The sequence below is a fragment of the Plectropomus leopardus genome, chromosome 1 (assembly GCF_026936395.1).
Source record: "Plectropomus leopardus strain MGB_pleo_1.0 chromosome 1, ASM2693639v1, whole genome shotgun sequence".
NCBI lineage: Eukaryota > Metazoa > Chordata > Actinopteri > Perciformes > Serranidae > Plectropomus > Plectropomus leopardus.
The window spans coordinates 29,398,446-29,410,591 of record NC_142176.1 but is presented as its reverse complement, the minus strand read 5'-3'; the positions used below and the strand labels follow the sequence as shown (position 1 = coordinate 29,410,591).

At 39.7% G+C, this 12,146-nt stretch overlaps 1 protein-coding gene across 2 annotated transcripts in view; it reads right to left on the bottom strand.

The window, feature by feature from the left end:
* Positions 1 to 12,035, bottom strand: part of LOC121965014 (transmembrane protein 266-like) — a 61,491-nt gene extending 49,456 nt beyond the window's left edge. For both annotated transcript variants that reach the window (XM_088079555.1, XM_088079563.1), the window contains exons 1-2: positions 10,927 to 12,035; positions 9,879 to 10,018 (exon numbers count right to left, since the gene is read on the bottom strand). In XM_088079555.1, the coding sequence (XP_087935681.1) occupies positions 9,879 to 9,892 (14 nt within the window). In that variant the 5' untranslated portion in view covers positions 9,893 to 10,018; positions 10,927 to 12,035. The remainder of the gene's footprint in view (positions 1 to 9,878; positions 10,019 to 10,926) is intronic.
* Positions 12,036 to 12,146: the final 111 nt, after the last annotated feature.

Here is a 12,146-nt window from a genome sequence, read left to right as displayed (position 1 = left end):
TCTCACCTACTTAAAAATATATAACCGAAAGAAGAATTGGCACATGGTATTTAGTAAAAACAACATCCCCTTTCCTTCCTAGCAACACTTATTATCACTAATTTAGCTCTGCAACCAGTGCTGCCCTAAAAAATTCCAATTGATCATTTATTACAGTAAATGTATGTTAGGATAGACGAGTACGTTGTTATACTCTGGAAGTTGTCAATGTGCCTCTATGATGAATGCATCCACACTTATTTTACTTGGAAAAGATTTAATTCCTGCTCTGAGACTGTGTGTATGCAGCGTAAGGCCACAGCGGGTTGGTCAGATAGATGTCATCTCTACACTTCTTCTACACACACACACACACACACACACACACACACACACACACACACACACACACACACACACACACACACACACACACGAGATCTCATCCATACCACCTCTCATCTACAGCACAGCAGCAGGTTTGGCTCTCTTCCCAAACAATCAGGACCGTACACATAACCGCTCATGACAGACACAAGCTGTCCAGAGCCCGCCGGCTCACAGCTTACAGTAATGTACCTGGTGCGCTGCCTGGCTGCCAGTTGAGATATCGGGGAAAGCTGCTGACCCAGCCAATGGATTTGTACAATGTTCAGCAAAGTTTTCTACGTGAAGCAATAGGGTTAGGTATGCATTTTGAGATATTTGTGATATTTCAATGAATGTCTTGTTTTGCAAGTCTGTACTACTTGCAGGGACTTAAGATTGTTTAGCGAGGTAATCCCTTACGGTATATATATCCATTTTACTTTTGTCAAATTAAAATAATATTGCATGGAAATGTGATCCTGTAGACTCATTTACAAAGTGATCTCCTGATATGAGAAATAAAATTAAACCCAAGAGACAAAATAAACAAAATCATGAAAAAGATCATTTGAATTTAATAGTTCCCTGCATTAAAATAGTGCTGTTCAGCTGATAAGTGCTGCAAAAATATTGATATAATTCATTAACATACAAGGTGACGTTTAGTATATTAGATTAGTAATGCACTAATATCCAAATAATGTCCATAAATAAAACCCATAGACAAACCCTCCTCTGTATATATGCAAGTAAAACTACAAATGCAACATTTTTGCTGTTTTAATACAAATAATGACCTTTCTGAGTATCTTCTGTGTTCTTATCTAACAGAAAGTAGCAATTGCAAAATTCTCAATAACATAATTTTATGGAGAGACTAAAAAGACAGCAAGTGCAGAAGTGCACCCACAGGAAAGAAGTGATATTCAGGGGAGCAGGATTCCCCGGGGGTGGCAGATAAAAGTACACAGTGGACTGTAGAGTTGTGGGCCAGGTAGGAAAGGTCACTATGTGACAAAAGTTGCTCAAGGGACTTTACTGACCAAAACAGAAGGTCATGAAAGTAACTATGAGCCAGTGGCACTGAAGAATGTTCTTCCTCCGACAACTGGAGGTGTCTCTCTCATGAACCTTGTGACCTCTGTGCAATAAGACAGACTTAGACGCAGCCTCAAGGAGAGACAAAGAATAATTTGACTTTGTCTGCTTATTAGCAAATGTTAGCATCCTAATACGCTGGCTAAACAAAGGAGGGGAACATGGTAAAGATTACATCTAATGGACATCAGCATGTTAGCATTGTCATTGCGAGCATGTTAGCATGCTGGTGTTAGCAGTTAGCACAGAGTACAGCTGTACATTGGTACAGCTTAACAGAGCCACTAGCAGGGCTGTAGTTTATTATGCTGCATTCAGATGGTATCAAGGAAAAAGGAAAAATGGATGTGATGTTAGTGGACGAGAGCAGGACAGTAAAATTACGAAAGGCCGGCGGAGAAGAACAGCAATGGCAGATGCATTGCCGTTCAAAGTTTTAGATATTTTAACTTTTGTTGTCCTCCACAACTGAATTTACAACCAAATGTTATGTAGCTCCCTCACACAATCTGGACACTTTACTGGACAATTATCCAAAAACATTACATAAAATAATAAAAACAAAATTTTATGCAATAAACATTTCTTCCTGCTTCACTACAATGCAGACACTTTTCTTGCTTGCTCTCTGTTAAGCTTTTATTTTTCCTAGTTTTTTCCTTTTTTTTCCTTCTTGTCACAAACTCAAACACATTCAAAGAGTCTTCCTACAACAATGAAATCATTGGGAGGATAATCTTTCACATTTTTGGATCGGGATTATCTACTTTTTCTTCAGAAGAAACTACGTGTATTTACACAGAGCAATGGCAAGGGACGGCTCCGACCAGCTGGAGCTGCAGTATGAACAGACCCTGTGTGACAAGAATGTGTTGAATCCTGTAAAATCAACAACAGGCACATCATGCCAGAACTGTTGGAAATATTTAGAGGAAATCGCTGTGCTACAGATGAGGACTTTTACACTTGAAGAGGTAAAAGTTTAGAGAGAGGACTTCATGAGACACTCTCCATAATATCCAGTGGTAAGACAGCTAAGTCTACCTCTAATATTTTAAACCTGGATGATACAGTGTCTTTCCCAGAAGTTTTAAAAAAAAAAAAAAAAATGGGACCTGAACGGGGGAGCGTCCGGTGGTTTGGAGGATAAAGCAGGCTCCCCGTATATGAAGGCATGTCATCCCCTCTCTCTCCCCCTTTCACACTATTAATCTTCTGTCCTATCTAAGAACAGCAAAAATGCAAAAACAATAATCGTAAAACAAAAAAAAAAGGACCCAAACAGACTGATACCACTGCTGCCTGGCATACACTTGGTGCTAAGCCAATACAGAACAGAATCAGAAAAACAAACGCTGGTATCACAGGAAGAATTACAGCATCTCCAGGCATATAGCTAAGAAACAAATATCAGCCACTGTCTGAACTAACTGTGAGCGAGCCAGAGAGCTATTTTATAAATGGGAAGCAGGGAATTAAAAATGATCAGATTCACAAGGAGAAACGTGAAATTTGCCGTGGCATACAGAAGAAGAGGCACAAGGCACTCCAGGAAAAAGAATCAGTGCCAGAGGTGAGGGCGAGAGATATCCTGCTTGTGGGAGACGGTGCTATCAGTGTTGTAAACAATGAGAGGATCATCACATGCAGCTATCCAAGTGCTGAGGCTAGTGACATAACTGGACTTCTCTCCCAGGAGCTGTCAAACCACCCTGGAATCAAACAGGTCATCGTGCATGTGGGAGCCATTGACACCAGGAGAAGAGAATCTGAATTTTTAAAAAAGGATTTTTAAAAACTTTTTAACAGGCTCGACACACTGAAAGTTCACTCATTCATAAGTGGGCCTCTCCCAACGATTGACAGAAGGATCATTAAGTTCTTTTGCCTCCTTGCTTTGAATACCTGACTTTCATTGTTTTGGGAATGGGTAGAGCTCTTCAATCGAATGGGCTACCACCTAAATGGATGTGGACTGATCCGACTGACAGACAATCTCCTCCACTGTCTGAGGAACCAAAACCCTACCTGGCCTCCTCTCCATAGTCTCCCCTGCAGAAGGAGAGCCAGCCCCCAAATGACATCACTGACACTGCTTCCCTGTGGATTCCCCTTCATCACCACCTCTGCCCCAGCCCCGGACCCCCCACCTGTATCCTTACTCTCCTCTGATTCCCTGATATCCTTTCCTTCCCCTGTCTCACCTCTCAGGTTCACAAGCCAGATGGAGGACTTGGTAAAGTCTGGGATTACAATGATCCCACTCACCCCCAGTATGGCCAGATCTCAAGCACTGCCATCACCCATACACCACCCACAAACACCCACCCAGCTGAAATGCCCCCCAAAGCCCCCAGGTGCCCTGCCCCTCCCTCCTCAAACCCCCCAGCAGTGGGCCACCTTGGCCCCCTCGGCCTGCACCCAGACTATTGGCTATTAAGGCCTAACACAGCACAAGGTCATCTGCTATCACTATGTGTAGCCACTGGGACACCCTGGGCCTCTGTTGTTCCAGAACTGTTCCTCATTATTACTGTCCTTTAGCAATCTGAGGCCCGGGGAGAGAATAAACACCCCAAATACAATCACTCCAGTCTCAAGGCAAAGAATAGATAAAAGGGTGACTGTAAGATCATCCAATCCTAAAAATCTGATTCAAATTCCCTGTCAGCAGAGTATTTCAGGCCCTGTTTCAACAAACTTGAAACAAGCAGTACTTAATATCAGATCCTTGGGTAATAAATCACTTTTAATCAATGATTTTATAACCTCTTATAAGCTTGATTTTATGTTTTTAACTGAGATTTGGTTGGACAACAAAAACAGAAATGCTGCTTCTTATTGAATCCACCCAACCAAATTTTAGATTAGAGTTTGAACCAGGACAGAACAAAATAGGAGGTGGTGTCTGCGCTCTTTTCAGGGACAGATTTCTTTGTAGGAAGCTGTTTTTTGGTAAGTTTTTATCTTTTGAATATATGTAATTTAAAATGGAAGTGAAATTCTCTCCATGTATCTCATATACAGTTATTTACAGGCCACCAAAATACTTTCCAAATTTTCTTTTTGATTTTACTGAGATGCTTTCAATTATTTGCACAGAATATGACTGTGTAGTCATTACGGGTGATTTCTATAAACACGTGAAGATTGTCTGTGAGAAAAATGCCACAGAACTTTCTGCAATACTTGACACATTTGATCTGTCACATTTGTCAATGTGAGAGGGTCGACCCATGCTGCTGAATTAATTTGGTTTCAAAGTGCTTTAAAGTGAACTCAGTAATTTTATAGCCTTTTTAACCCTTAGAAACCTGGATTAACATCACTTTTCTTGTGTTGCATTCATTTCAAAAACAAAAACGGAAATGAGCGTCTTGGCAAGAAATGTCTAGCAAATAGAATTATTATAGTATTAAGGCATTTTTTACAGGTCATTTTCTCCTTTTTTCCTTTTTCTTTTTTTACTAATTTATTTGTTTTTCTTTTTTAATTTTCAGGTAATTGTCTTTTTTTAAAAAATAATTTCTTGCTTATTTCTGGGTCATTTCTTTTTAAGTGGCTCATTGCCTTCTTCCTATGTTTTTGATACAAATCAAGTAAATTTATCCAGGTTTCAAAGGGTTAAACTTTCATAGGACACTGTTCATGAATCCTGAAGTCCACCTAAACTTGTTTTGAAAATTATGAATTATTATGAATCTTTATGAAAATAAGATCTGCTGTTCTCTGTATAATATCATTAGATACTGGATATGTCAGGTTGTATATATTCTTGTGCAGCTGAAAATTGTACCGTGAAATAGTAACGTTTGAAAACAGACCATAAAAATCTGACATTTTATGTTTTTACATTTTGACATATATTGTAAATATATGTATCTATCAAGAAAACAAAATCTATATGAGCCATTATTTCCAAAGATTACATCAAACATACGTTTTACACTGAATATCACCTTCCCTTGAAAAGACCAATGGCAGCTTTGAAATACACTTTCTGTGGGAGTGAAGAAAATGTATCTCTATCCCGGCATGTTTTATCCTGAGCCACACTCCAAGGCCTCAGTTGACTACAAGATCAACATGCACGCGTTAGATTAGGCTGTCTGACCACAACCGCCTGAGGATCTAAAACACACCCAAAACTTGGCCAGAACATACAAACACAAAGCAGATGTTCTCTGCTCCCACCAGCTGCTGTGGAGAACTTTGGAGAAGCTGGGCATCATTATGTATTAGTGTTACAGACTCGTCGCATATAAGTGTGTGGCCAACACTGCAAACAATTCTATAACTCCTAACTTATAGTTAGACTCAATGTCTAACTGTAAGAATTGTCTTAGCGACTACAACATATAGACATTTCACACTTGCATGTTTGTTTTAGCACCATGAACTAAATAAATGTCTCTTTCTTGCTGTTAAGAAAGTCGGGATAGTGAGTAATGTTTATCTTTGCTGCTGACTTACGTACAACATAAAGATGAAGATGAGGTAAAAGAAAGACCCTCAGTTTTCACCTACAGGACTTTACCGGCACCCCGATTAAACAATGCAAAAACAGTTATACCAGCAGAAAGAAAAACCTCACCTCACCTTTCTTACATTTTGGTCAACATACACCCCAGTTTATTCACCCACCAGTTTTTTCAAAGCACTAGCTTAGAAAATATAACTTGGTGCTTAACATGGTGTTCATGTTGTAGAACAAAACACCTGTCACTTCTACAGCATTTACAAATTGCTTCAGGTAATTTCTTAGAACACCCAATTCAACTTCCAGAGAAACTTTTGTAATTTCATGCCGGTGGATATTAATGAAGTCTGCCAGGCACATTAGCTCATTAATAATATTACAGATTAAACTATGATGAATTGGTGGACTGCACAATGGACTGTTCTGGCCCTGGTGTGACCAGTCTCTTATCTGACCTTTACAGATACAAGCTCTATAAGACACAGGAGACACAGAGACCCTCGTGGGGCGGGACTAAGACAGCAGATGTACATAAGCCTTCTCCATAATGGAGAGGTCCGTGGACCTTTTTATACTGTGTCAGTTTTCAATAATAGATTATTTTAATTTCTGCAGATACTTCGGGGAATACAGATCTTGAAAGACTTAATGAGTGAAAAGACAGATTTCTGTGTACTTTTGAAACTGACTTAACTGACTGACTTGTTTCTTCTTCACTGTAATTTTGCATTGGGGAAACATAGTAGACACAAAGTTTGTTCTGTACATCAGTATTTGAGGTGTTCCCTGTTGCATCTAGAGCGGTATGCAGCATTAATAACAACAGCTGTTATCTTATAAAATTGTGAACATTTAATTCAGTAAAAAAAAGGTGAATAATTCTAATTATGATGGCATTCCCAGGGGCAATTTACTGGAGGGAGACTTTTTCCACAGATAAGACTGACTACTTTGAAAATGACAACATTATGATGATATATGGTGCAAGATGTAATGATATAGGTGTTCAGGAAGAAAAGTCAGGCAAGGATGGCTCTAAATGTAACCATTTCTAATGTTATTACTTGGTTAAATGAATATTGTTTAGTGTTTATCAGCATCACAGACATGGGTTCAAAGGTTCCTGCTACACCTACCACTTATCAGCACATTAAATGCCCACTGACCTGCAGTTTAGTTAAATTTCACTGTCACTTTCATTAGATTTAGTTGCAGGGACTACATGGTTAGGTGTAGATAATAACAGCATGATTTGGCTTAAAACAAATACTTTTTTGTCAAGAAACAGGTCACATATTTTTCCTCAGTCAGTGCATAACAATAATTAGGAAACATATGAGGCTAAATGTTTAAAATCAATGGTTCCCTTTTTAAAAACAGATCTGGCCTAATACACATCACCGAGATCTCCTAACCAACATTTGTTATTATACATAGCTAACTAACGGCGTACATGATGACAGTGTACGAAAAGAGCCAATTAGGCAGAATATTGGGCTACTTGTAGTGAGCATTTCTCCTGAAAGGCAGAAAGATACCATGTGCTTGTCAACTCCCACCCTCTGAACAAAACTGGCCGGGCCATCCAACCTCTCCACCCTCCCACTGGCATTGAATAAACAACAGGATAAACAGCGACATGAGGGGGAAAGATGAATGGTCTCGACCAGCGCAGAGGACCCTTCAGAATCTTCAGGAAAAATCCACCCTTAAATAAAGTCCACTGTATACAATAATCCCATGAAGTTAGACTGGTTGTATTGGTATTGATGATAACATTGTTTCTGAAAGCAGTCCAGTCACATATCTTGGACATCATTAGGGGGCCAAAAGATAGAATTGGTCAGCTAAAACCAAGCAGTGGGGGTACAATTTTGTAGAGTTGGAGAACAGGGAAATTTTGATGTAGTACATTTCCAAATTTCCCATTTCTGCCACTGTCTTTTTTTTTCTTTGCTGTATTTCAGAGTTTTCAAAAAAAAATATTTCTTGACATCTGTAGTTACTTTTCAGATTGCGATTTTAGGTTAAAAATAATAATAATTTTTAAAAAAAACACATGATGAGCTTGTAAAACACAAAGACTAAACCAGTGGCTCTAGGCCTTTTTGAATTGTGACCCCTAGAAAAAAACAGTCCTGGGATATCAAAAACAAATATATATATATATATATATATATATATATATATATATATATATATATATATATATATATATATATATATATATATGAAAATAAAGTCAGAATATTGAATAACATTTTGTGTTGCAGAGCCCCATTTAATCGTCACGACCCCTCAGATTTATTTTGTGAGCCTTTGGAGGGTGCCGCAACCCCTATGTTGGGAACCACTACACTAAACAACCCAACAATATACTGTATATATATATATATATATATATATATATATGTTTTTTGGGGTTTTTTTTTAAATAGCTCCAGTTGCAAGAGTAAAGGGATGCTTACACACTGATGCATCAGTGTTAACAATCAAATAATATCACAGAAAATTAATTAATCAGTCATAGGGGTTTTGATATTTTAATTAAATTTTCCTGATAATTGTTGATAATCCTTCTGTAAATTAATAGCCTTAGTATTTACTTAATTTATTTAATTAATTTAGTACATTTAAATAAAACATCTGAGTATTTGCACTGAAAATAAGAGACTGACTTGACACTTTGCCAGTTATTTGCTTGTCCTTTTGAATTTCAATATATATTCATGTTGACGAGCATATGTCAGATCCTTTTTATAGAATCAAGCACTAATTTGTGTAAAACAAAGGTTTGTTTCCCTCATAATCACTAAGCATTAATGATGTACAGACTGGCTATCTAATTCTTCACTATAAATGGCACCAAGGTAAAAACACTTTTGCAAATATGGCTGAAAAATTAAAAGAGGAAATTAATTGTACCTCATTAAAGACTGTTTCATTGTTATTTATACTGTATTTTAACAACAAATCACCAGTCTTCAAGAGTAAAAGCTTCTTTCCGGACTGTCAAAAGTGACTGCGAGCTATAGTCATCTGTTTTAGGATGCATTTCACCTTAAACACAGCATGATATGACATTGCCACTGAGACCCGCTGAGCTGAGCTCTGTATGGGACCACGAGCGGAACTGGTTCTTCTCTTATAAAGGCACAAATGGAGCAATGATTTAGGGCTATTCATCTAGGTCAAGAGAATAAATGCAGCTAGTTAAGATGAGACAAATTAGAGAGTCATGCTACGCCAGCAGAATCATGACTTAACAGAGAATAATGATTTTCAGTGTTCTCCCTTACCTCTTACTTTGTCTTCACACACACACTCACACAAACATACACACAGGCAGCACGTTCCCTTAGTAATGCATCAGCTGTTCTCACTACGCACTTGGAGAGCACAGTTTAAAAATGGAAAGCTGGGAGAAAACTGGAGGTGGAAAGGAGTTGTTGCAAAAATGTGTTAATTTGTAATAATCACGGATGATAATAATCAATATAGCCTTGTGTCGTTTTGCAGAGATGATTAACATAGTGACCTGTGTTTACAGCTGCAGAATGGCCACTCTGTAATCAGCATCGTGCAGGTGTGTTTCTGCATCTCAGTATGCGTGTGTTTAGCATTCAGAGTGATGTGGGTAAGAGACACCTCAACGGTAGCATTGTGTGAGTGAATAAAGGTCATTATTGTAGAAAGGGGAGGCACAGAAACCTGGGAAACAGTGAGGAGAGAAGAAAAGTTGAGATCAAGTGTAATGTGAAATAAAGAGAAAGAAATTCATAAGAATGTCGTCGATGTCTCACAGTCGCTCTCTATTACCAATTCTGCAACTCTGACATTTAACTATATATTTACACTTTGACCCTTTTTGCCATACACGGGAAAAGAAGTTTCTTAATGCTGGTTTGGAATATGAGAGCTGGAAAGACGAGAAAAAGTGGACTGCACTCACTCAGCATTTGCCATGATGCTATCTGATGGAGAGAGGAGAGATGAGGAGATGGTTGTCACAAGGTTTCCAGTTCTCAGTTCTGTCTGTTTTAGTGCAGCAGTTCACCTTTTCACCTGATAGACACTGCTTTCATGTTGAACCTGGGAAGAAGACGGTCATTATTGCAAGTGAAATACAGATAATGCTACAAACGGGATTAATAATGGGTGGCTGGCAACTTCTAATTCAGTAGCCAAAGTGGTCAGAGATCCCGAAAGATAGTTTTAGGTCTGTTATCTGCACTTCAAAATCAATCAAAACTCTGACTTTCTAAATTGTAACATCAAAACTTCTGCAGGGAAAACATGCAAGTTGCTGCTAGATTTGCTCACCAGCAAAAAAACATAAACAATAGTAAGAGGCTGGTCAATGTTACAGCCCACTACCCACAGGTGCGCAAAAAACTTATTTCCCAACCCCGTCAGATACATTCAATGAAATTGTATTTAAGTGTTTTGGTTTTTAGCCATGAGAAGCTCCTCTTAACTGCATCCTATGAGCTGTTTATCAATTTTAGGTTAAAATTGGTGGAACTTACAAGCTTCACAAGCCATGAGGAAATCTGTGCAAAGGCTTGTCCTCCGGTATGTTAAGTGACAACAGATAATGTCATTAACAGAAAGCCTAGCCTTGCAGCTTTTTAGGTCACAAATGTTTTTGAAAAAGTTGAATGCAATAAAAATGTAAGACATTAACAATAGATGGACTGTGCTCCACCTACTCACCAAAAGACTTGTAACCCCAAATATAAAGGAACTTTTGCAAATGTAAACTTGTAATCACACCCCTAAAGCTGCTTACAGTTCTGGGATCAAACATTTGGCATTCTACAGAATTGGATGTACGTCAAGACTTTTCAGTTCCTGCCATCAGTGTCGTGCATGCACCTGTGATCAAACTGATTTACTCGCTGATATCAGATTCAAACTAAATGAGAGTTCTACACACAACGACCGAGAGCTCCTCGCTATACATGCATGAATTATTAATTTGCAGCAAAGGGACCTACCTGTGTGAGATTTACATTGTTGACGGGTAATCGTGCCTCCCGTTGCCCCCTTGCTGATAGTAATGTCTCCCTCGGTGGTGATCAGAGTAAGTGAAGCAGCAGCAGGCTCGCAGTGTGTGTAGGCTGCAGCTATCCTTAGCACTTTTGCATTGGACGAGCACCACCACCACCACCACCACCACCGCCGCTGCTGCTGCTTCCGCTGCTCCCACTTGCGCTGCTTAGATTTCAGTGCAAAACCAAAGAGAGGCTGAAGCTCAAATGCAAGAAGCATCGTCAATCGGCAAGATCATATTAGCATCTGATTCTGGTCAAATTACGAGCCTTTAAGTGCGATCTCCTCCTGGCATGGAGCGTTGAGGGGGGCTCCAGATCCAGGTCCCGCTCCTCAGCCGAGGGTTTCCCCGGCGAGCGCAGCGGGGAACCCTGCGAGAGGAGCTGTCCAGGTGCTGAAGCGAGCCCGACGAAACCTCGGCTCTCTACAGACCCCCTCGTCCACACAGCAGCGGCCGGGCCAATTTCATCCAAACGCCATCAAAACATTGACGTTTTCGTGCCGGAGACTGACAGTAGCCAATGAATCGTGTGACATTTGCATCGCTCCGGTCACGACATAGCAGTCTAAAAATGTTGGGGTGGACGTGTGTGTGTGTGTGTGTGTGTGTGTGTGTGTGTGTGTGTGTGTGTGTGTGTGTGTGTGTGTGTGTGTGTGTGTGTGAGAGAGAGAGAGAGAGAGAGAGAGAGAGAAAGAGAGAGAGAGAGAAAGAAAGAGCCTGCGAGTAGATTTTCTCAGTTCCCGATTGAGGCCAATTTGAGAGCGGATTATCGCCACAGATGATTTTATTAGCTTTACGCCTGGTAGGTCGTCCCTCTCCGTGTCATGAGCGGGTTTTTTACGGTTTCCCAAAATAAAGATACTATGGGAATATAAATTACCGTTACAGCAATTGGCTTAACCGTTTGTCATTCATCGGGATTAGCCAGTCGATGGTTAAAGCGCACATCAATCAATCTCAAGCGTCTCTTCCTTTATTCAAACACGCCTGGACGTGGGCTGCTGGAGATGTTATAGGCTGAGGCTCACATTTCAGGGTGTGCGTAAATAAGGAATTGTGGTTTGAATTAACAGTAGTAGGCCTGTAGTTACAACCGAGGAAGGATGCGTAACGCCCAGTGTGGCCAGGGACCGGCTCTGAAGATACTGTTGTAACTGTGGAGTT